Raw genomic sequence first — 25,834 nt, forward strand, 5'->3', positions numbered from 1 at the left:
AAAATTAATTGGCTAAGACAAAAAAAGTAAATACATCTTGGTTTTTGATTTTGCATTAACTGGTTCTTTCAGGTTCAATGAACTGGAGCAGTCCAGCACAATGCCAGGCAGAAACTCCGTATTTAAAGGTTGGGAGGAACTTAATGTAGAAATCTGCAAACCATTATGATGCCTTCATTATTCCCCCCCCTCTCCCCTCCAAATAATCTGAAACATTATATGCACATACTCAAAGATTTTTATTTCTGGGACAGTGTATCTTCTGCACTTGAGGTTATATAACAATTCAAGTGCTATTTCATGTCTTCTGTAATTTTTTCCTCATCTCATTTTGAAATTTTCCAGTTGTCCTCAGGTGTCTAAATGCAGCTGCCTAGAGTGAAAAAGCAGCTCATTGTAAAGCATACATATAAAGTAGATTAGATGAATTGCACCCTAAAAGTGTCTGTTTCTTTCCATTGACTATTTAGAGCCAGTAGTGACTAGCTCAGCTGTCTTCACTTTATGCCTGCAGTAAACTAAGAATAATGGCTGAGCTAGAACAGGAGACAACATTCAGACTGGTTTCAGTGATGTGGACAAATTAAGGTGCCTCAGACATTAATGGGAGTAGTTAAAGCTTTGTGGACTGCAAACCTAAAATTATGAACAAGGAACTGAGACTTCTATCTCCTGTTTCTTTGCTGAAGTCATGAATTCTTGGAATGACCTTAATTAATGTCATAAATGAGGAATCTGGAAAACAATGACATCTTATCCTTTTTCAGGTGGTTGAAAAAAATTTGGGTGCCATGTATATAGAAAAAGCCACATTTCCAAGCTAAAAAATTGGTTTATTTGTTTTTTGTTCCATTGAATTATCCTGCAGGCCTTTACTAAAGCTGTCTTTGGTTAGACAACCATGAATTCCTGCTGTGAGGGAGGATAAGAGTGGCGAATGGGCAGGAAGGAAGCAGAGAATCTATCCCATGGGGCAAAGGATCACTGGCCTCACCACCTGTAACCTGTCCAGAAGAGAAAGATGCCCCTTTCTGAGTCTCACCAGCCCCATATACCAGATGCAATGGCCTTTACAGATTTTGCTGTTGTAACTGTTCACAACCATTAGTTTCTTCCTCCATTTTAAGGAGTCACATATAGGAATTTTACCACTAGACCATCTGTAGATGCTATTGTTACCTTTGTAAATAGGATTCATGTGTTCTGGCTGTCCTGCAGACTGTTATTGACAAAGACTGCAAACTACACTCTCCCTTCCCTTCAGAAAACTCTTTGTGCCAAGAACCACCTCTTAGAGTATATGTGTGCTGTGCCTAACATATGGGAATGCCCAGTTCTAATTTGTTAAAGCACCATCAGCAGTGATAATAGTAGCAATATAATCCAATAGTAATAATGATCATCATCACCATTGTCTTCTTCATCATCATTTCGTCTGTGCCTTGAACATAATGAGAAAGCACCACATTTGTAGGGGCATTGCCCTGAGTGAAGTATTTGATAACAGGGCAGCACAAGCAAGTTACCACAAGGGTAAATTAGTACCTGGATTTATAATAGGCAGGGTAGCTTGCAGGGATGGTGGGCTAAGTCCATGCACATGTTATGGGCTCTCATATCTCTCAGTGAAAGTGGTGTTGTACTTCAAGTTTACCACATATTAGCCACGCCTTAGGTCCCTCTTTGTAGAAACAAGCATAGAGGGCCCCCATTACACTGGCATTGTTTAACAGCCCTTTATCCTAGAAAGTGTTTCTGGATAAGATTTTGACAAGTTTCTTTTTGGATGCATGCCATTCATGCCTCTGGTTGCACTTGCAGCCTTGAAGAGATCTGAGATATATAGACATGCTGCGTGGGAGTCATCCCACCTAAATCTGCACACTTCTCCTGTAGATACCTACATCTGCTCACCACCTCAGCCTCCCCTTTACAGTCTGTGGAGAGGAAAAGACGTTTTTAGGGCCCAGCTCATCTGGCCTATTTCATATGTCTATTTCAAGAGGGAATTTTTCACACCCTAGAAGAGTAGTTCACTGACTGGAGAAGGAACTTGTTGACTAGCTAAGATATAGGTGTCTATGTTGTACAGATGAATCCACCCACAATATTTAAGGAAATGTATCACATCCTGTTTCTTCATGAAGCCTGGCACATGTGTATGTCTGTGGTATGTTGATCCCTGAAAGAATCTTAGTTCTGTGAAGTTTGCTGGCTTGAGTTTTCATGCCAAACCTATATTTAATTGCAAGTCAGCTGACCAACCTATATTTAATTGCAAATCAGCTGATCACAGACTGGTATTCCTATTACCAGTGCCCATCTGCACAGCACTGGCTTTACCCCAGTTGAAAACTGCCCAGTTCTCTAAAAGGCCCTAGGGGCAGCATATTTCCATGCATCAAAACCAATGGGCAGAGAGCATTTTGGTATCACAATATTCTGGATATATATTCATAAGTATTTATATCCTTACATGCTGCTGAAAAACTTTCAATTCAACAAACCAACTTTTCTTCCATAGAACGGTGCGTGGAGCGGAAATTAGGGATTTTCTTTTTCTCCCACAAATAATTACAATTAGGCACATATAATGGATGGCCAAAAATTTTCAAGTGAATTTTCCCAGTCTATTTTTTCACCAGTCCTGCTATCTATTCTTGGTTGTCATGATTTGTTCTCTTGCAAGGTGCCTTCTTTTTTTTTTTTTTTGTAATGTAATCTCAAAGTACAGTAATTTTCAGTTAGAACAATCAATTGAATAAATTAGTTCCAAAAATGAACTGGCATCACTCATGTACACTGAGAATCTCAAATATTCAGAAATGGTATCAGGGCCCAAAATTAGTGAGGAAAGTTTTAAAATTCCAATTTTTAAACTTTGGATTCTTTTAAGTTACCTGATAGGCTGCAGACATTTTACTTTTATCAGATGAATCTTAAAGGATTTTTTTAGCAGACAGATCTTGGGGGTTTTTTTCAGAAAACACAAGGATGTGAATTTTTATTTAACTAAACCTCAAAAGCGCACCTGAAACTCCTGACAAAACAAGTAAAGCTGGTAACACTGTTGATCCCTTTTAATAAACTTCCTAGTTGGTGGATAGGTTGGTAGGACCATAGGTATTATGCCTAAATAGCAGACATACATACTACTCTAGCAAAGTCCTGCACAGCCAGGTTATGATGCTGCAGCTTGTAATCAGTGTTTCCTGCTGGTTACTGTCATCCCTTGAAGTCTGTGAGCCACTGTTTTCAAGAATTACAAGATATATAAAGAGGCAGAATGGGATATAACAGATGAATTTGGAAGTTTTTTTGAACTTCCAAGCAGCACTCACTCTGACCTACCCCTGCAGACAGAGGTGTATTCTTTCCCACGTGCTTCTGATGTATCCCCTTTTCTGAAATACTTCTGAACAGTGGAAAGACCTCCACGTATGGTGAACCTTTTATTATATATCTAGTAAATTCAGTATGTGCACAGTGAATGGCATCAAACATATCTGTCTGTATTTTCAACAGCAATAAAAAAAATGCTGTTCATTTTTAGATAAAGAGTTTAGGGCTGTAAAAATACAGCTTCATCCAAGAGAAATATTGACCATCCATTTTCAAGATTTACAGCTCAGGAAAGAAATTCTTCATGTAAGATATTAGGGAGTATGCTTTAAAAAACATAAATGTATGCCAGTCCTGCAAACTTCCTATAGGTCTGGGTTAGCTCAGTAATGAGTAAATTAGACACTTTAGCTAGAAGGAATATTTTTATCATATGAATTCCAATGTCTAATTTTTTTGCTTATTTTAGGAGCCTTTGCTCCTTGTAGAGTGCATACAATCCTCAGTGGGTGATTCTGAAGGCGCCCTTGGCTGTACAAGAAACTTGTGTTGCCCACAGGCATCTACTTTAAACAAGAAGTAAGATACTCTTTTAAGTTAGAGACTGTGGATATTCTCTCTTGAGCAAACTTTCTTCCAGAGCACTGATGGTTTTCATGTTCGACTCATGACACAGTTTTTGATTATTCACATGCAATGGCCTAGTGAACCAAATATTGGTTCCATCTGAGGAAATTAGGAAATTTTTCACTTTGGCTTTTATGGAGTTAGGTTATGGCTAGCCATCTACTCCATCATCTGTTTTTTTCTGGGGTTTTTGCCTCTCCTCTTCATTTTATTACATTCAAATTACTGATTGCAAGCTCTAGAAAACAGTCACACATTGTTCTGAAATAACATTGTCTCAGCTGTGGTTACATTTGAAATCATGATTATCCCACTTCTTCCCTGTCCTAACACCATTATGTTTTAAATGTGCTCTTATAACTTGATAGTGTTGTGACAGACATTAAAAGAAAAACTAACAGCCACACAATACTCACAAAATGAGCCCTTGACAGCACCACCACACAACAAATGTTTGTGGATTATAATGTCAATACAAGACAGGTTACATGAAGCGCCTGGTTAGCCCTCCAACTCCCTACCACACGCCACTTTGTATGCTTCTTAAATGCTTTCTGTATTTACTGCAATGGCACCGGACACACTATGCACATCCCTAGCTTTCCTGATAGCTATTCTCCCCTAGCCTCAGCTGTACCCTGCTTTGTTTTCCTCCCTTCCTATCGCCATTGCACCTTTTTCTATTTGGAAACTTGGGAGTGTCTCCCAGTAGAGCCAGTGGCAGTAGTGCTGTTGTGAATCACCCTTGGAAATGATGCATCACAGAAGCCTTTCTCCCTGTCATCTCCAAACCATTTGAAACCAAAAACATCCCCGATGGCAAGGCATGAGCTCTGTCCTGCAACGCAGGGCTAGTGCCGAGGGGTTGCCATAGGCTGGGGCGGCTCTTCTGGGTACCGAAGGAAAATCTCGGTGGTGCTCGGAGGGATGCGGCGTTTCGCTGTCCCAGAGGGATGCCGGGGTGGGGGCAGCAGGGCCACGGCACTAAGCCCTTTGCCGTCTGTTTCCCTTTCAGCCCGAGCCGCCCTCGTCCAACAAGTGGCAGCTGGACAAGTGGCTGAACAAAGTCACCCCTCACAAAGCACCCATCCTCACCCACCCCGATGGCCCGGCGCTGGAAGCCCACCCGTACTACGGCCGCGTGAAGGCAGAGCGGCAGGAAGGACAGAAGACCCCGGCTGAGGGCCCGGCCGAGCATCGCAGTGAGGAGAGCCGCGCCGCCGCCGCCGCCGGGGACGGGCCGCGGCCCAGGACCGCCAACAAAGCGCCAGGCAGCAAGGGCAGCCGGCAGAAGTCACCGCTCGCTGCCGACGGCGGGCCGCCGAGGCGGGCAGCAGGGAAGAAGGCACCGCGGCGAGCCGATAGGAACTCCGCCGGAGACGGCGCCCCCTGCCCCAGCGCAGAGGAGCCCCCCCGGAGCCACGGCTTCCCTGAGGGCGCTGCTGGCGAGGCGCCCAGGGCCCGGCCCGGCGGCGGCGGCTGCAGAGCGGGGCACCGCCGGGAGCCCCGCTCGGCTGCAGCTGGTGAGAAGCGTCGGGCCCGAGGGCCGAGCAAAACGGCGCCGAAATCCAAGGAGTTCATCGAGACCGAGTCTTCGTCCTCATCATCCTCCTCCGACTCAGGCTCTGAGTCGGAGCGGGAGGAGCGCCCGCTGCCCAAGGTGCCAGCGGCAGCCGGGCCTGAGCCGCGGGGTGCCAAGGACGCGGGGAGCGGCACCGCCAGCAAGCCCCACGGCGGCTGCAGTGCCTTTGGCTCTATTAATGCCAGGACTAGTAGTGAAATAGCAAAGGAGCTGGAGGAACAGTTTTACACCCTGGTTCCTTTCGGTAGGAATGAGCTCCTGTCTCCTCTGAAAGACAGTGATGAGGTAAAGTCGCTGTGGGTCAACATTGACTTGGCTCTTTTGTCCAGGATTCCAGAGCGTTTGCCCGAAGAACCGCTGGCCATGAGCGCCGGAGCAAACCAGGCGGCCAGCTTCCCGCAGGGTAGTAGTGCTGAACCCCCCGCAGAGAAGGGTTTACCGAAATCTAGAAGGAAACGCAAGGTGAGCTGCTGGGGAACCGATCACAGGGGTTGGGGACCGCTTGCACCCACGTCCTGTGCTCGATGGCAGCATCTTCTCCAGGCTGGCCTTTAAGAGCTGGGATTTGTCCCTGCTGACCACGCAGGGACTGGCCAAACCCCGGAGGAAATGCCAGCCCTGAAGGTGATGGAATTCCTGGCCTCGAGGGATCACAGCTCCTTGGAGACAGCGTTGACTGCTGTGTGTGTGCCTTTGCGTGCCTTAGCGAAGGCACTGCCTTTATAGTAGCATAATTTTGTCTCCTGAGGCATCTCTCAAAACCTGAGCATTTGGAAATGATGCTCAGGTCAGCGAAGGGACAACTGTCTGCTGCCTTGTTGTAGTCGACACAGTATCACTGCGTGTATGGTAAAAGAAGAGGCAGCATCTTTTTTCCCTTCTGACTGTCAGCGAGAGGCAAGCCCTTCAGTGGCAGCAGGGATTCCTGGCTTTGTGAGGAATGGATTCACAGAGACCTGGGACCTGACTGGTTCTGGATCCTGGATCCTGGCTCCCTCACGCCCTGGTGGCCCCATTTTCCTTGGGGCTCTAGGTGTAGGAGTAGGACCACAATCCATTAGCTGCCCCCTCCTCAGCAGCACTGTCACCGTGCTTGGGTGGGCACAGCCCTCTTCTCACATCCACCCTTCTGCCCTGCTTCTCCCACTCCCTTTCTGGGGCCAAGGGGAAAGCCCCCTCCTCTCCATGGCCAAAGCTTTCTGGTCTGACCTGGCTTGTTTGTACCTATTTGACCCCAAAGTCATTCTGAACTGGAATCACCATCTGCTTAATTTCTGAACAGTTTTGCTGTGCAACCAATCGTCTGTTGCCCTCTAAGCTACTGTATGTGTGCAGATGGATCTGTATATTTTTTGAGGATCATTTATCTAAAGCAATCTTCCATATTGTTTTATCTTTCTTCATTTTTTTTGTCCTTCTTTTATTAGTATCTGAATTCCCTGCTTCAAGTGGGAAAGTAGTGGAAACCAAGTTTTATATTGTACCCCTTTCTTTACATGCTGCCTCTTAAATTTTGTTTTTTTAAGACATGGATCAATCGTCTCTGATCCATGTTAGCTGTATACTCAAAGAAAGTATCATCATTTGTAACAAAATGGCAGAAAATACCATACCTGACTTGTTGAAATATTTTTGGATCTGTAGTAAATCCAAACCATAAAAAATTATTACTTTTTTCTTCACTCAGTGTGAGAATGAGGAAGAGTGCAGAGACATCAAGAAGACCCACTTAGAGCGAGAGAGTTCTTCACGATTAGCTGCTTCTACCCAAAGCATCACAACAGCAAATCACTGCAATATGAATGAAAATAGGTAAGATTTTTCCTTCTTATTTACCACTGAATCACACAACTAGTTTATTGTCAGGTGTTATTTTTTTCCTTTCCTTCCTTTATTTTTTAATTATTGCATTTTATGTTGAAAAATTAACCACTGCAGTCTCTGTTCTTCTGGTTTAATGATGAAATTAGTAGCTCCTGACACATTCATGTGCTTGCATTTTCGTCCTGTTGCACAAAGAAGTTGTGAGCTCAAGTGTGAGGCTCATGGGACAAGTAATTATAGTTAGAGCAGTGTGATTGTCCAAGACATATTCCCTAACACTGTGCTGTAGGCAGCAATTCACATATGCAACCATCTTATAGCCCTTTCTTAGATTTTCTTTGCTTTCTTTGCTTACAAGTTGCAAGTCTGGCTGTATAAAAAGAATTATGTATCAGCTGTGTGGAAAAGATTGAAAAAAATATTCATAACAATGCCTGCAATACTCAGCTCCAGAATATATTTGAGAATCAGTATTTTTGAGATTACAAGCATTCCATTCTCTGTAATTAGTGAGTATTCCAGGACAAGGAATTTAAGACTTTTTAAAAAGTGAGATTTTCAAAGGATATAGGGCATGAAACAAAAAATGAATATTTAGCATTTACTGGCATGGTTTATGCACACAGAGCCCTATCAATGTCAGAGCAATCACACTTGAGTTCCTCTGGGGGCTTCCAGCAGTCAAACTTAGACATGCACAGTTTCAGAGTTCAGCTGCATGCTGCTTGGTACATGCTGGTTATCAGTATTTTTTTATTATTATTTTTTTTCTGGTAGTATCAGGGTACTTCTTGGGTTGAAACTGCTACAAAATAAGAAAGAAAATATTTGTATTTATTGTAGTAGGCTTTTCTATTGTACACATCTTTGATGAGATTGAGTAATTCTTGTCATTAATACTGGAAAAATCCCAAAGAAAACTGATATATATAGTGTTTATTCAAAAATATGCATTCAATTTCTTTGTCTTGACATATCACATACATTTCATGAAGTGAAAACAATGCCCAGAACAGTTCCTTTCTTGTGGGTGGATGCATGCAGACATGCTGTTCCTGTTACCCCAGTGTCATATGTTTTATGTTGCATTAATTTTCAGAGACTAGCATGGCTGCCATAGCTTGCTGTGTCACAGGGTTAATTCTGGGCCTCCTGGAAGCAAGACAACAATTTGTGTTTTTCTTGACATCATATTTAGTACTTCCAGTAGCAACTGTGTATTAGAGGAACAAAGAGTTTCTGAAATGTACAGTTGCCTCCTAGTTCCTGCAGCTGCCTCCTGGTGTGCTCTGCTTCTAAGACGTTTCTGTGGTTTGTGCCACAGTGTAGGACATGATTTCAAATGCTGATATTCCCACAGCTGAGGAAGGGCTACTGAGTGCAATGCTGATATCAGGACCTCCTGGTCCTCTTGCAACCAGCATCTGCTCATGCTGGCACATCTCCTCTCCAGTTACACCATGCCTCTGAGGTTCTCCTGTAAATATACTCCAAAAACTTGTTTGAAACCAAAACTCTTTCTTCTTTCCTTTTCCTTTTCCTTTTCCTTTTCCTTTTCCTTTTCCTTTTCCTTTTCCTTTTCCTTTTCCTTTTCCCTTTCCTTTTCTTCTTTTTCTTCTTTTGCTTTTCCTTTCTCTTTTCTCTTTTTCTCCTCCTGTCTCTTTTACTTACCCTTTTCCTAGTTTATCTTTTTTTTCCTCTGTTTTTTTCCTTCTTTTATTTTGTTTTTTTTAAACAGAGTAGTATTATTCATCTCCCAGTAAAGCCACCCAGACAGTTTTGGCAGCACAGCTGAGGCTGGTAGCAGTGAGAGGAGCAAGACCACCTTCAGCCATAAGCATTTTCTGCTGTGGAATTACAGTCTGAGAGGCAGACTAAGATCCTGTTTGACAAGAAAGGCAGCAGGCTCAGAGATACCCCAAATCTCCTGCACCTATATCAGATCCACAGTCTGCCCATTCCCAGCAGATCACAGCTCTGACAGTCCTCTGCTGCAAGTTGTTCTGCATGGCCTCTCAGTATCAGATTTGCTGCTCACACTAAGTTTAGGTGGGCCCTACTCAGGCCATGTGTGCAGCACAAGTAGAAATTTCAGCTACTCCTCACAAGTTCAGGGCTAAGCTTTTGAGGGTTGGGTATACTTTCAAAGAGCCATGGCTTGCCTTGGATGCTTTGGGCCCACACCTTGACAGTGATGTATAAACATGGGTAGCCAAGGCATGAGTTTATGTTTGAAAAGAGGAAAAGAAATGACAGGATCAGCGTGCACATTCAACATAATGCCAAAGATGTTCTTTTTCTTAGGAGGAGGAGAGGGGCACAGTTGTCTATCTTCCACACTCAGAGTCTTGCTTTCATAAACACCAATTGGTCATTAAAGCAAAACAGTTGACATGGTGTTTTAAAGGTACTATGCCATTTGAAACAGTAAAGGCTCTAAATTACAATTCATGGCTTCTTTTACAGCTACTTTGTAAAGACTTGCCAGATAAATGGACAAATGTATGATAAGAGCACATTTAATTAGCTCTGTTCCCTGAAATTATGTGCAGAAATGAAGTATGGTTTTTACTGTATTCTTTTTTGTGATTCCATTAAGTGTATATTGTCTCATACAGTAACTATAAAGAACTGAGAATTGTCCATAAAAAGTAATAGGCTGAATAAAGGGGAATGTGACAAGGAAAGGTATAGCGTTAAAATTGTCTTCCTGACCTTAATCACAGTTTTAGTCTTAATGCCAACTATCTTCTTAAAATAACTTGCATTTTTTTGTGTGTTGTTTTAAGACTTTCAGCTAATCTTTTCTTCAAATTAATGCATCTGAAGTTTATTTCTGGGCATATTTTTAAGGTTTCTGACTTCTCATGCAAAACTTCTCCCAAATAAATGAAAGCTGAAAATACTGTCAGTGTTACAGCTTTCTGCTTTAGGTGATAGATCAGTTCCCATTTCTCTGTGTCTACTGTTTGCATATGTTTCCTTTTGTCTGCATTATCAGCCTATCTTTCTTTATCTTCAAAATCTGTATTAGATTAGTATAAGCACTGCTACCAAAGGCTAGGCACTGAGCACAAAGACAAGCCAGTCATCTTTAAACACATTTCCTGTTTTAGTTCACATATGGTTTTATTGCCATGGCTTATAAATTGTCACCTGTAATGGTGAAATAGGGCTCCATAACCTGAACTTACACTTCAGAGCCTAATCTTCATCTCCAGCTATCCCTTAAGAAATGGTGAGCAAGTAGCCATTTATCTCTGTATTTTTTTTCAAGTACTCTGATACAGACTTTATATTAACTCCAGAATGACAATTTGCCTTGAAGGGAAAGAGAAGAAACATGATACAAATTTGTAAATGAACTCTTGGTCCCAATACTGTGAGCTCGTTTCCAGATACCAATAGACTTTATCCTGCCAGCAGGTTTTAAATTCAAAGTTTTGGTAATATATAAAACATTTACCTTTCTCAAAGCCAGCTTTGTGACACTCCATTACTGTAATTTCCATTTCCAGCTTGGCAATACCAATAAATAAAAATGAGAAAATGCTTCGGTCACCCGTCTCTCCCCTCTCTGATGCATCAAAACACAAATATTCCAACGATGATTTAACTTCCTCCAGCAGACCTAATGGCAGCAGTCTATTACCTTCAATCTCCTCAAGCAAAAAACATAAGGGTGAAATCCAGTCACAGCCACATCCTGGGGACTTCAATGTAAGTGTATGCTGTTGTTCACAATATAAAGCTTAACAGTATATTTTCCACTTTGTGTTGCAGTCTGTGATAGTTTTTGCAGAACGATATGCAAAAAAATAGAAAAGTTGTAATAATGAATGTTGTTTTCTAAGTTCAGCTTTTCTGGTTTGGAGTTAAGCAAGGCATAGAAGAAAGAAAAGAGGGCAGGCTGTAACACAAGCAAATAGCAAAGGCTACATAAGCAAAAGGTAAAAGCTAATGGCCCAAAACGAATGGTTTTAGGCCTCCAGAGCATTGCTTAGGCATGATGCAAGCCCTCTACATTCATGGTGCATAAGGTCCCTACTGTATAAGGGCTCACTGAGCCACTGCCTAACCATGGGTGTGCCTGCAAATGAATTCTTCTGTCTTAGAACAAACTTCTTCAGATTCTGCTTATACCAGTGACAGCACCAGCCTCACAGCTCAGTTCCATCAGAGTTGTATTCCTTATCAGAGAGTCTTGCTCGAACCAAGTGTGCCCAGAGCACTCTTCCAGATAAGGCTGTACTACAACCCTGCATTGTGGCCTCTGCCTTCAGAGCACAGAGAGAGAGGAATAGATGCTTCCTCCATTTCTGCATGAGTTCTGTGATTAGAATGCTGGAGTGAAGAGCCCATTAGCTGTTTTAATTGAGGAATTTCCATCTCTCTCTCTCATCTGATATTTCAAAATCGTACCCTACCCTCCAGCCTACAGACACTGAGAGTGGGTGGTCAAGGGCAGACTGCTGTCAGCTCCTCCCCATGACACTGTTGTGCTTTGTGTGAAATACCTAGAAGAAGCAATTTGGATACCATCATCTTGGTGCCCACTGCTGTAGCATCTAGAGAAGCTGCTGAGGCACTCTGCTGCCCATGCTTCTCTCCTTGCTACAAAAGCTATTAATATTTTTTATTCTGTATCTATTTGCTGTGTTCATTATTTGATGTAAAAGAGGCTTCAAAACCCTAAGTATTAGTGCCTAAGCAACTAGGAAAACAAGCTACCTGAATTGTAGCAATGGCATCTTCCAGCAATTTTTCTGTGGGGGTAAGTGATCCCCTTTTATCTGTTAAGCATATATGTTTACTTTTTTTTTTTTTTTAGGAGCAGAGGAGGAAGTAGTAAATATAATCTTAATTTTGGACACATTTTCAAAAACAGGTTACCATAAATTGTGTTTTCTACGAATATCTCACAGATGCTTTTGGTAAATTGAAAAGAACCAATTACATAAAATATTCCAGTTAAAAGTCCTTTAACATATTATAGTTATTCATTTATTTTTCATTAATTAAATATAAAGTTTTAAACATTTTAACTTGCAAAACATAAATTTAGAAGTTTGTAACCCATTCAGAATTATAATTATGATTCTTCACTGGGTATCTTGAAAATAATTCAAATTCCTTCACAGGCAAATGTGCTGGAAATCAAAAGTAAAAGGTGATTGCTTTATGATCCACACCCTTAGCAAATGCATTTCACTAAGATTTTCTGCATAGCCTAGCAATGCACCATTTGGTCAACATTTAACAACCTTTGCAATAAAATTCTTATGTATCTGGTTATTCATCTGAAAACTTTAGCCTGATGAGCTGATCTGGATGTGCCATATAGAAGATGAGAGCTCATGAACTATAAATGTTAAACTTAGCTTTGTTTTATCCCATGTTCCAGCATGGCATCCAGCTGGCAGGCCCAAGTGGTCCTTCAAATATCTGTGAGAAGTTGCAAGCAAAGCTTGCCCACAGTGGGCATTTATCCATTTGAGTTTTTTTCCCCATGTCCCTGGTGCCTTTCTGCCTGTCACCTGACATTGGAACAGCATTTTTTGGCAGTGGTTATCAACTCAAAACCACCTGGGGCCCTCTGTTTTGCTCCATACCAGTGCACAGTAGCCCCACAGCAGGTCATGGTGGGATGAAGGTGCTCAGGAAGCCACATGAAGAACAGGGCTGCAGCTGGGGGACTGCATGAGACCCTGCCAAAAGACATGTGCTTCCACTGCAGCACAGAGAAGTGACCTTTCAAGCTGATCAGGGAGCTCTGGAGCACAAAGAAACCTGGACTACAAATTCATCCAGTACAGGCACATCACCAGTGTGGTGTGAAACAAGTCAAACATGGGCCGTGCTCTCCTAAGGAAGGCACAATGCTTGGTTGGAAGCTGAAGGCCAGAGGTATAACTTAATCTTCTAAATGACAACAGATCTATTCTTTAATAATTTCACTTACTGTATTTCAGAGTATTTTGATAGTTACTAATATTTTAGCTCAGTTTCTGCTGTGTATCATATTGAAACTCAAACCCTTTACAAAGTGCTCTGAGCAGTATCTGTGAATTTGTGGCCATCAGTGTCAGGACACTTACACATACTCCCTGCTGAAAGAGCAGGAAAATTAACTTCCAATTTACAACACAATGCAAAGACTCTCTGGTTTTTGTTACTTGGGTTTTTTTAAGTTATTAGCCAATTCCTAAATATCTTATCTACTGTTTGTTGTCTAGAAAGCAATTCACATCAATTCAGAAAATGTTCTTCTCTGCAATAAGCCACAGTTCCAAACAGAGCCTTGGTCACCTCTGTCCACCACACCCAGGGACTGCAGAAGAACAAAGCTTATCTTTGATGATATGTGAGTATATATGACTTTAAAATAAAGAAAACAATAGCATTTAAAGAGAGAAAAATACAATTTGTCCAACAGGAATTGAGACATTGCATGCAGTATTACAGTAATACTGTACATTAAGAAATGAATGAGAAATACTATATAAATTCTAATTAATTTTTCATCATAGATTAAGTTTCTAAGCACAGAATAGTAGAATTCATAGAATCATGGAATCATAGTATGATTTGAGTTTAAAGGTACCTTAGAGATCACTGAGTGCCAGTTCTACTCCATGGGAAGGGCTGCCCCCCACTAGACCAGGTTGCTCAAAGCCTCACTGAACCTGTCCTGGAACACTTACAGGTATGAGTAACTCCACAACTTCCCTGGGCAATCTGTTGCCATACTTCACCTCACAGTAAAAAATTTCTTCCTAACAGCTAATCTAAACCTACCGTCTTTCAGTTTTGAGTCACCCCCACTTGTCCTGTCAAAAGCCCTTGTCAAAAGTCCCTGAGCGTCAGGGAGCAGTGAGGAGTGGCTGTTCCCTAAAGGACAGGGAGCCAAGAGCCAGGATCACAATGCAGCTGGCAGGGATCCAGTCCCACAACACCCAAGACAAGTGAGCAGGGCAAGCCTGAGGTTGGAGTCATCCCTGAGCCTTGGCAGCTGCTGCTGTCGTGGCTACTTCTGCTCAGCTCAAGGTATCACAAAGGCAGAGGGAGCAGGAAGCAGCAATGGTTAGCATGAGTATCTGGAGGGATACCTGGCCCTCCCCACTTCCACTTCATTCTTCACATATCCCTTGCTCTCCTCCTCTTAAAATAATCTATTCTTCTAACTGTCTTTATTTTTGGTAAATTTAAAAAGCTGGTTTGTCCCCAAGGTCATTTAGGACATAGTATTATTTAGTGAATATAATGGTGAAACTGAAGGTTGAAATCCTAGTATCTAGAATACCCAGATTCTTTTTGACTGGTATGGCCTGCACATACTGATATTTGGTTTTGGGTAGTGTAGAAAAGGTTCTGTTCAAGGTATCAAACTGCCTGAAGCTCTGAGCTGTGTGACCTTGACATATTTTTCATATGTCCAGACTTTCACCCATGACATCTCAAACTCCTTTATACCAAAAGAAACCCTGGGATAACAATCAACCTGGTTTCCTTAGGAACTGCTTTCTACCAAAACTGTGATTTTTAATTTATTATTATTATTACTGTTGTTATGCTTGTTCACACTATATGGTCTCAATGCTAACTATCAAGACAGCAGCCTCTCATAAAAAGAAATCATGTTTCCTACTATAAGGTATACATTCCTGTGGACTTCAAAAGGATATGGTCAAGAAAAGAGGACTAGTGAGATTAATTTTTGTGTATATTCACGGCAGTCATAAGCAGATGTAAGCTGAATAAATGTAATCAGTTTTTCCACCTCTTTTGGAGAAAACTCCCCTGTGTATACATCCTTATTCACCCTCTTTCTCCACCTCCCCATGTTTTTAACTCTCTTGGTATACTTTTTCAATAATCTCCATTGAGGAAAGATGAAACTGTTTATAAGTACTACCTAACTCTTCGTATCTCTTAAAATCTCTGTCATCTATAATTTACTTGCAACTGCTCAATTTTTTCTGCAGTTTAAACAAGTACATACAAGGCAGAAAGGTGTCAGAGTGTCTGATAAAAGTCAAAATTGGAGGATGTACTCATCTCTGGATTAGACAAAACATAGAAACAGTTACAACAAAGCTATTGTGTCTTCATTTGATTTTCCCTCAAGCTGCCAACAAACAAACAAACAAAAAAAAGCAGAGGGGAATGGGTTTTTTTTGTTTTTCCCCTAGGATATAGTCATAGGAGATCTGCTTTGGTCACCGTCTCTATCATCTGAGGCTTTTATCACCAGCTTTCTCCATTAGTGTTACAAGTGATTCCTCTGGCAAGCATCTCCAATAAAACTGTTTCATCTTTTCAGAGAGAGACACAATTAAACTGTTCATGTGTAGTGCCTTCCATGTAGAATATCCCCAAGCAACTTGTAGACCACTAAAACAAAGTCTAAAAAGGCAAAAAAGATAAAACACAGAGGCAAATATGTCCTAATTTGGCCTTAAAAGCCAGAAACAGTTAAATGCCAGTTGTGCTAGCTAGAGGAGGGAGCTTGTCAAGTGCTACAGCTGTCATCCACAACTTGTAGCTGGGATACACCACCAGAATACCAGCTACACTGGATCTTCTTTCTGAAATTCCTGTGCAGGGGAGTCACTGAAATGTAGCAGATTAGACTGGCTGCAAATGTTAAATGTCAACAAATTTGACTCACATGTTAGAAGGATCAAATTAAATATGGCAGCCAGTGCCTTTCAAATTTGTATAGCACCACAGCAGAGGATTTGAAGGAATGCAATCCAGTAGGTCTAAATTATGTAGTAATCCTAATGGCAGCATTTGTCCTAAATGATGCCTATGAAGTATTTCATCTCATAATCCATGAAGTTCTGAATTACTGAAATCCAGCCATGGTTTTAAGGTCTTAATTTTAATCAGACTCTAAAGTTTTAAAGAGACTAAATCCCTTATATTTGATTTAAAACAACAACTAATTTTTTTGACCAGTCAGTGTCTCTTTACTGTATTCTCAATTTATTTTCTCCAGATCATTGACAACAGCTGTCACTAGCAATAAATTGGAACACAAGTAGGTCAGTAAAAAGTATATCTTGCTTGGCAGAGTGCTGTATACACATACACTGCAGTGTAACAGTAAATATAGCTAACAGTCTTCAAAAGACAGGCAAAAGTCTCCTTCCCCTGGTTTGCCATTGTTTGCTGGTGAATCTGAATATACTTAGAGGTACCCAGCATGCCACATGTGTCAATGACATCAATGACGTATCCAGTAGTAATTTTTAGTAAGATTTCCTGGATTTTTGGTGACTTCTGATTCCATGAAGAGAACATTTTCAAGGCTACATAATAATGCTTCAAGGCATATTGAGTCCTTCTGTGATTTCACTGAATAACAGAATTCCCAATAACTGCATTTAGGAACAAAGTCTGTTGTCCTTGAAGTGCTAGGCATAGACATCCTGTGGGTGCCCAAGAGCACCCTCAAAATACTGCTTATGTGGTATAAAGAAATAGCAGAGTGTACCCAGCTTCCCATCTTTCCTTATAACTAAATAAGAACATGCTCCTTGGGATTATTTTTTTACTTGAATTTTGAGTTATAATTTCAAACTTGGAGTGTTCTTTTTCTTCACTTACATTTATTTTTCTTCTTTTCTTGCCTTATAGGATCAAGGTAATACATCTTCTACAGCATTTTTTTATAAGTTCATATTTTGTTGAATGTCTCTTCCACCTGTACGGGTTTAGGTGCTACAGACACCCATCAGCTATACATTGTCCAAGGGACATACTCTGTAGTGAGATAGAATTCTCGTGTTTGTTTGCCAAACAGTAAACCACATACCCAGAAAATATTCACCTGTAAAGGTGCTACATATAGAGCTTATGAAAATAACTTCCTGGCAGATCTCTTTGTTTTGACTTGAACTCCAAGTGTCTCATTTTCAGTCTTCTCTTCCTTGTTATTCGTCCTTAAAGTGGAAAGAAAGTGCTCTTAGGTTGTGACTCATACATCTGGAAGTGATCTTACTTGAATTGTTCAAAATGCCTTAAGGATTCCTGAAGTATTTAGAGGTACTTTTGTAGTGTTGAACACATCCTGAGGAGCACAGTTCAGGAACAGAGAGTGGCTCCTCTTTCTTCTGATCAACAATCTAGAAAATAACTAGTCAGACCAGCACCTATGACACTACGTTCCTCACAAATTCATTTGCCTACTGTGGACTGCTCTGAGTTTCTTGGCTTTAGGGGATTTCAGGACTTGGTCTGACCCTCCCAGTCTTCCTCTTCTTCCCTTCTTATTCATGGCACTGAATTTCTCACATGAATGCTGACTATGAGAAAATAACATTAGACATGCCAGACACTGCCTCCCATAATTAGATAATTTAGCTGCCTGCTCTCTGCAAGACCACAGGTCCCCTTTAAAGGGACACTTTATGAGGGCTTGTTTTGGTGGGAAATTGATGCTTCATCAGCTCTAGCAGGAGATTTTCAGAGTATAGGATTTTTAGCCACTAGTCCCTGTTGCCAAAGACAGAGCTGTGGACCTCTTTTGAACTTAGCTGCATACATGTCCCTCCTCTGCTCCTGTAGGCAAGTGGTTCAGCAGGCTGATGTTCATATGATTAAACTGTCTTCACTCCCCAAAATAAATCACATTCACTGTCTCCTGAGAACAGTGTCCCTAAGCTGTGCCCAGGCATTGTCTGAGCTCCAAACAATGCCAGGGAGAATATTAGCAATTACACAGCATGGATGATCAAATGATAAAGCTGATATCCTTGCCCTCCTTATTTCACTTGCACAGGCACAGCCAAGGAATGAATGGTTCTATTGACAGACTAAGGTTTGAAATAGTCTGTGAATATTTTGCTACTTATGAAAGAGAATTTGTTTGTATCAGTTAATTTTAGTGTAGCTTTTTCTTACTCTACAGATTGACTAGAAAATATATTCAGTCCACTGTAAATCATAACAGTAAGCAAGACAAGGGTCTTCAAATCAGGTTCAGCAAACACCCCTCCAGGTTCCAGAAGCAGAACTGAGTTTCACAGATGGGAGAGAACAGTCTCTTCCAGCAGTCTTTCCCAGTCTTTCCTCACCTCTGCATGGTGAGCCATGAGCAGATGTCTGCAGTGCATAACGAAGACAGTCCAAACCCTGCAGCTCTTTGCGTAGTCAAAGTCTCACACTGAATATGAGGAAGTCTCATCTGACTTCCCATTGTTTTTGCTGTTCTACCCCATCTCTGGTTCTTGTCAGATCTTGTTTTCCTTAGGTTTTGTTTCTCTACTAATATCTACAAGTCCTTTGCAGTGTAACTGGGAGTTTGTCTGCTTGTGCTGGATCACAGAATGGTGTGAGTTTTCATCATGCTCAATGCCAGGATTCACGGATGGGATGTGTAAAAGGTAGTCTAATGCCTCTGTCTGAGCTTTAATTCCCAAGACAGCTTTGCTGTCCTTGTGGCAGTGGAAAATAACTTTACATACATTTGAAGAATGGGCTTCAAGTCCATTTTTAACAATATAGTTACCCAGAAGTTTCCCTTTTAGACTGAAATTGCCCTAGGGTGCAAAGGCTGTGATTCCTCAAGGATGCATTAGAGCTTTCCTGATCATTCCTTCAACATATAAAGGATATTTTCATCTTTCAGTGATGACAAACTACACTGGCAATAATCATAATCTCTTTAGAGAATCACAGGTAGACCATTCAAATTGATTTTTACCCTGGGAATACCCTGTTCATTTAGAGAACCAGCAACAAGAAGAGGGGCTGTGATAATTTAACACACTTGAGGAACATCAATTCCCAAAATCCTTGTCAGATGTCTTCCTGGTCTTTAGTGCCTGGTTATGATTTCTTTCAAATTGTGTGAGTACTGAAGTGTCTTAGACAGGCTCCACAGGACAGGATCCCTGGATAGGGTCTTTGTTCCAGGATCACCTGCTTCTTTCAGTGTAGACACCCCATTTACTGACTCAGGCTTCACACATACTCTCACACAACAGTTTCACCCACACCTTGTCTTCTCCCTCATCAGAGCTGGAAACATCAGGTGGACCCTCTCCCTGAAATGTCTTTCTGCCTTTGCTTTACAGATGCTTCTTGTGAATTCAAGGTGTGGCATTTTAAAACAAAATAGATCTGGACTGCTGTGGTACTGCCCTGTCTCTGTAGGACTGATCATAAAGGCTGTCACTCCAACTGCAATTAGCTTCAATCAGAACATCTATTTAACATACACGGAAAGAGATAAAATTTAGTTTATCTGCAAGCAAACAGTGTTTTCTCCCTCTACTTTTAAAAGAGAAAAGTTTATTCAAGTCTCTGTTGTGAATACTTGTTTCATTCCTCTCTGTTCACTTGTACACTTTGCCCTTGTGTGTTTCAGTCTAGATATTGATTTCACATGGAAATCTTTAAGTCATGAATCTGGGTCATGCACAGGAATTTGTAGTAGATTTTGACTCTTTCTCATGTTCTCCTGTATTTCACAACACTGACATAGTTAGTCAGGGAGATTTTGCATTTTTGCCAAAATAGGAGTCCCCACTTACTTTTATCCTTCTGGATTTCATTTCCATTAGATGCCAGGCTTTAATTTTGTCTGCTATTTTTTGCAACAGTAACTCCCTCTCTAGGTATCTGTACTGTTCATCTATTCATCTTATCTAAGCTATTGACCTTGTTATACTAAACCCAACAAGATAGTAGTTGTGTGGTTGTGTGATTGAGTAAATTTTTCTCACATTTTGGCCCAGCTCCAGTCAGATCCTTTGTTCCTATCTTTCTGAAATGCCTATAGTACTATCATTTAAATGGCTCAATATTTATCTCCTGGCCCTCTCCACTTGCATGGTCCTCTGCTGAACTTCCAGGCTTGCTGGGTCTGCCAGAGTGACCATGAGACTTCCATAGAGCTGGGTACCCACTTTGGCAGTGCCATGGGCTCTCCCCCAGCCTGTGTGCCACTATGTGTGCCATGCCTCAGACACAGCAGTGCCACATCCCATAAAACAGCATTTATTTCAAGTGGTAGAATGGGCAGGAGGCTATGATCCATCGGGGGGAGCACTATTTTGTATAGTAGCACCTGCTAATCTCTATCATTCACCCCAAAGATGAAACACACTTATTTATGATCCAGCATGTCAAACAACCTCCTTACACATCCTGTTACAACAGCAAATAGGCTGTGTACACCTGCCTTTCATGTTATGTGGTTTTCCTGCTCTTACAGGATTTTCTTCTCCTCCTAGACTGAAAGTTCAGGGCATACTGGCACAGCTTCAAAACTGCTCGTGGGTTCACCCTGGCTAGCTAATTTCTTCTGATTTGCCCCTAGCTCTGATCATATGTTAAAGTTGCTCATTTTGCTTTCTACTCCTTTCCAACACATTCATTTTTTAGGGTTTAGATTACTAAAGTTGTGAAACTGCTCCTATATTTAGAATGATGATTTAAGCTGCTTTCACTATATGCAATTGTTGTACACTGAGGAAGCACTAGCTTGTTTTTTTACAACACTTCAGCAGTATTATCTCTGAAGGGTATTAAAATATGCACTTGGCTGCATTTATGATGTTTAATTGAACTTTTATTAGGTTTTTTTAATGTATCCTCATAAAGCACCATACAACAGTAAGAAATAATGTACAAGTGGTAGATTATGTAAATGAAGCAGAAAATGCTATAGTTTAGTATTTAGTTCATATAAAATATAAAAATTAGATGAAAAATGTGGTTTTGAATGCAGTATAATTAAAATTGTATATTGGAGTCTAAGCTACACCATGCTCTGTAAATACCAGTGGCTGCTCTGGCTTCCAAGGAGATTTTGCAGTAGATGCTGATAAATTACTGTACAAAGTAAGGCTTTTATTGATTCACTTTGTTTGATTCTCTTCCCATTTTTTTATTGCATGAGTTTACACTTTTGCAATTATCTGCTAAACTGGAGTAAATTAAATTCAGAGGAAGCAACAGAAGACAAAGGTGGCGGAGATGCACTGTAATGGCATGGAGCTAAATAGGATGAGAGAAACATACACAGACAGGCATTCACCTGGGTAGTGGTGACACCACTCTTAGGAGCTCAACAGCCTGGAAATTCTGAAAGGCTGCTTCTGGCAGAGGAGTAATTCCAATGCCCGCAGCCATCTCACCTCACGCTGGGATCCCGCGCAACATAACAAGCAATGGATACGCTGTCCTTCCTGCTGGTTTTCAACAAGCTCCCAGGGAAAGCGGTGCCAAGGCGAGTGAGAGAAGTACTGGACAGTAGAGGATTGTTTGATAAATTTCATCCTGGATTCAGCCACAGCCATGCTACTGAGGCTGCCCTTGTCAAAGTCATAAATGGTTTGAATACCGCTGCTGAAAAGGAAGCCTGGCCTTGTTTGTACTATCAGATCTAGCCGTGGGGGGGTTGTTCTGTAAAAGGCTGGATTCTGTTGCAGTGCCTAGGTGACTGCCTAGTGTTGACTGAGAATGCGTTGAAATCGTTCCAGCGGTACTTGATTGCTTTCCCCAATCAACAGAGTAGGGTAAATTCTCCTCGAGAGCAGCCAGTTTCACATAATGACACTTGATCCCAGGGAGAATTCACCAGCAGCCTGACTTAGCTGGCTCTAATGCTCTACGCTCTTTCTCTTGCCATTCAGAGAGATATATGAGATGCATTACAGCAGTGTATTAGAACTCCTTTTTGGCTTTGTTGAAGAGGACTATATTTCTAAAAGTACCAACAATCAGATATTCACAAACAAAAGACTTTCTTGTGCAGTTTAATAGAGATAAAACATTTGTTTCTACCTGTTAATTTGAAGTCAGACTTCTTTTAAATTTTTTTTTAACGAGAGTTCTGAATTCTGTTTGTAAATCTGGAGTGAAAGTGCTGATGCCAATAGATTCATATAGTTGTAACTAAAGAGGAGAATGTGACCCAATTGTCTGAAAACCAGAAGTCACTGAAGAAGTTCCCTTGCAACTTCAGTTTACATTCATGACCAGTAAACATAAAGAGTCTCCAGTGCTGCTTCTGCTACTCACAGGCACTACAGTTCAACCAGTAGCCTGGTACCAGATTTTTTTTTATTCTCTTGGTTCTCTGGCTGTAGCAAGGATGTGATCTGCACAGGGGTTGAAATTTTTGTCTGTTCTTTCATTTCTCAGGCTATAGCAAGGCTGTGATGTGCAGGAGGATTGCAAAGTTGAGACCAAAGACCTGAAAAGGTTTTAGCCGCAGATCTTTCTGAATCTCATCAGTGGGAAAACACACTTACTTTTCCTCAAGATGCCTCTCATCAATAACATATAGTATCTGAAATTAGCATCCAGTGAGATTACCTCTAAAATCTCCAGTCTGAGATTATCACCAACATAACTAAATAGGTCAAGCTGCAGAGGAGATTTGCATGGACCTTCATGTTTGTAGCAGGCATGGGTTCTTGGTAACTTCAGAATCTTTAAAATCAGAATATGGCTAACAACCTTCATAGATAAAAAATATGCAGTATGCAAAAGAGCAATCCAGAACAATTAATTTATGCATCAATTTTCTCATGTGTCTGCATATGTCCATGAGCTCGGGCAGCCTCTTATCTTCAAGGAGCCCATAAAAGAGGGTGTTTTTCTTTTCTTTTACTTCATGACATAATAATTTAAACTAGCATACTGAATGTAAAAAGACAGATTATGTTCATGAGCAGTGAGGAGCTAAACAAAACTGAACTTGAAATCCCTTTAATCCTCATTTTAAAAACACAGAAAATAATTAAATTAAGCACTCCTTTTTGTTACTAAAATGATACAAAAACATACATTGAATCTATTGGACATTTCAGCTTCCCATTTGTGCCTAACATGCACATTAGTTATCTGAATAGAAAGGTCATTAACATGGAGCAATAAATTGAAGAATAGTATTTCATAGGTGGCATAAAGATATCAGAATTTGACTTGGCATGTTTATTAACAATACTGAGCAAGTTCTGTTTAGGAAGCTAATAAAAATGATACCCTATCCATTTTTTCCCAATGCATCTTAATTTCTGCTAGGCATGTCCTGATTTTTAAATCAATCTTATATTTTTCCTATGAAAATACCTAAACATTACATGGAGAATATATTTATGCTTTACTTTAAAATGGCATTTTAATAGCTTCTTTTTTATATTAGATTTTGCAAGTAGCTTGCAATGACGTCAGTTTCTGTGTTATGCTTAACCATCCCATAGCAGGGCCCTCAGTGCAAGTCTCCTTGGTTCAGGATCTCCTGCTAATACCTTCATTGCTAATCATAACTCAGGAGAATAAATCCTGCTGCAAGTTGAACGCCATTTTACAATTAACGTATAAATAAGTCGACCATAATTACATTGTGTTATCTCACATTGTTTTTACAGCCTCTTACCATGCTTCAGACAAGAAAATTAGCCATGTAGTGCTGGGTGACATACAGGAGGGAATGTTTGAGAGGATGTATTTTAATGACCTGAGTTTGACAGGCTCATGTAAAAGTTCATCACTTTCATCATTTCAGAGAGATGAGACTTGGTGTGTTGATTTGTTCTACTTGGCTTTGCTTTTTGCTCTTCATAGTAAACCATCTTCTCTAGGTCATTGCACAAGACAAAGAGAGACAGAACTTAACATTTTTTTAGGAATTCTTTCAGTGTTTCTGAAAACATAGCTATTTTTCTGCATCAAGCTAAGACTGTTTCAATGTGTAATATTTTATAATAGACCAAGACCAGTTTCAGATGGTTCTTCTTATTAAGAATGTCTTCTGGGGCATAGTATTTGCATTGGCAGTAGATTATGAGATACTAGGACACAAACCTGTCTAGTCCCCTTTCTGACCTTACTGGTAGAGTAAGCTGGGGTGAAATTTCACTCTGCAGGAGAATAGTATTTAACAGAAGGTTGGAACAAAGGAACTGCTTTTCATATCTACAAGGTTTTTAGGACAGAAATCATTCTAAATTAGCCAGGCTTTGAATTTCATTTCTATCTAGTTATATTTAGCCTTTCTTCTCTTCAAAATAAGGTTGACTAACTTCCTCTGATGCAATTAAATGTCCTTAAAACAGTGTGCACATAAACAGAAAGAAACAGACTGAGTAAATCTACTGTTCAAATAGCCTTATGTTCTTGAGGAGGTTATATAGCTCCCCTCTTCTGTCAAGAGGTTCCCTCATGCTCCCACTTACCTCAGTTACGGATCTGAGCATGTTCTTACTGCTATGAGCACAAATGTTTTACTCATCCATCCCGCTTCACTTTTTAGATCTGCATCTTCTCTGAGTTACAAAAACCATTTTGTTGAATACATGTGCTCAGAAATCCCAATTTCAAGGGAAAAAAAGTTAGGAATATGAATTTTTTTGGGCTGGGATAGTGTCAAGGCCTTTTCTGCCTCTCACCCCACACCTCCAAGAGGGAGGGTGGGGTTGCACAAGGAGTTGGGAGGGGACACAGCTGGGACAGCTGACCCCTGCTGACCACACCATGGTGTCATGCTTGGCATATAAAGCAGAGAGAAGAAGGAAGAAGGGGTGAATATTTGGAGTGGTGGCATTTATCTGCCCAAGTCACTGTTAATCACATTGAAACCCTGCTTTCCATGCAGTGGCTAAACACCTGCCTGCCCTTGGGAAGAAGATTATTTCCTTGTTCTCCTTTGCTTTATCTGTTAGTCTGTCTTTATCTATATGTGCAAGCTTTCTTACTTTACTCTTCCATGCTTTTACTCTCCTGATTCTCTCCCCCATCCCACAGAAGTGAGTGAGTGAGTGAGTGAGTGAGTGAGTGAGTGAGTGAGTGAGTGAGTGAGTGAGTGAGTGGAGCTGAGCTTTCTAGTGGAGTTAACATACAGCAGATTGCTGAGTGGCACTAATAACATATTGTTTACAACACCAAGCTCTTAAAAGCATGAGCAGTAAAAACATCAGAACTCAAACTCCAAATATTTGGGAAAATCTCATTTTCTTGAGATGAGGACAAAGGAATGATACTGTAGTCAATATTAAGAAAACTATTTTCCAAGTCAAAACTTCCCTCTCTGAGAGAGAAAAGGATGTAGTAACCACAATATAAGCTGAGAAGAACCAGGGCATATTTTAGCTGAGTAGAGAAAGAAGGTCAGCTCCCACATACATGAGACAGGAAGAATCTGCAGGGTTAGGAAATGTGAAGACTTTTATGAGAGGCAATGACTGAAGATGCAAGGTTACAGTCTGAAATGACACAGCAAATGGCTGCTCTCCACAATGACTTATAAAGGTGCCATAGGGAGAGCTTGTGGGAGGAGATGAAGAAATTAGCTTCAGCCATGAGGAGCTCACTGACGGGGTGACACAGAGACATCAGTTTGTTTCCATTTTGAATGACAGTGGATAAATCTGGTTACAAACACACTTGTGAATTTCAGGACAGAAACAGAAGTTGAATTTGTGCCTTGCAGTCAGT

The 25,834-nt window shown here is 40.9% G+C and overlaps 1 protein-coding gene across 1 annotated transcript in view; it reads left to right on the forward strand.

Moving 5' to 3' along the window:
- AFF3 (ALF transcription elongation factor 3) overlaps positions 1-25,834 on the forward strand; it is a 327,563-nt gene that overhangs the window by 277,041 nt on the left and 24,688 nt on the right. Inside the window, exons 11-14 of the mRNA XM_064710766.1 lie at positions 4,985-6,013; positions 7,239-7,363; positions 10,894-11,095; positions 13,612-13,739. Coding sequence (XP_064566836.1) covers positions 4,985-6,013; positions 7,239-7,363; positions 10,894-11,095; positions 13,612-13,739 — 1,484 coding nt within the window. The remainder of the gene's footprint in view (positions 1-4,984; positions 6,014-7,238; positions 7,364-10,893; positions 11,096-13,611; positions 13,740-25,834) is intronic.

This window comes from Zonotrichia leucophrys, chromosome 1 (assembly GCF_028769735.1).
Source record: "Zonotrichia leucophrys gambelii isolate GWCS_2022_RI chromosome 1, RI_Zleu_2.0, whole genome shotgun sequence".
Lineage (NCBI taxonomy): Eukaryota > Metazoa > Chordata > Aves > Passeriformes > Passerellidae > Zonotrichia > Zonotrichia leucophrys.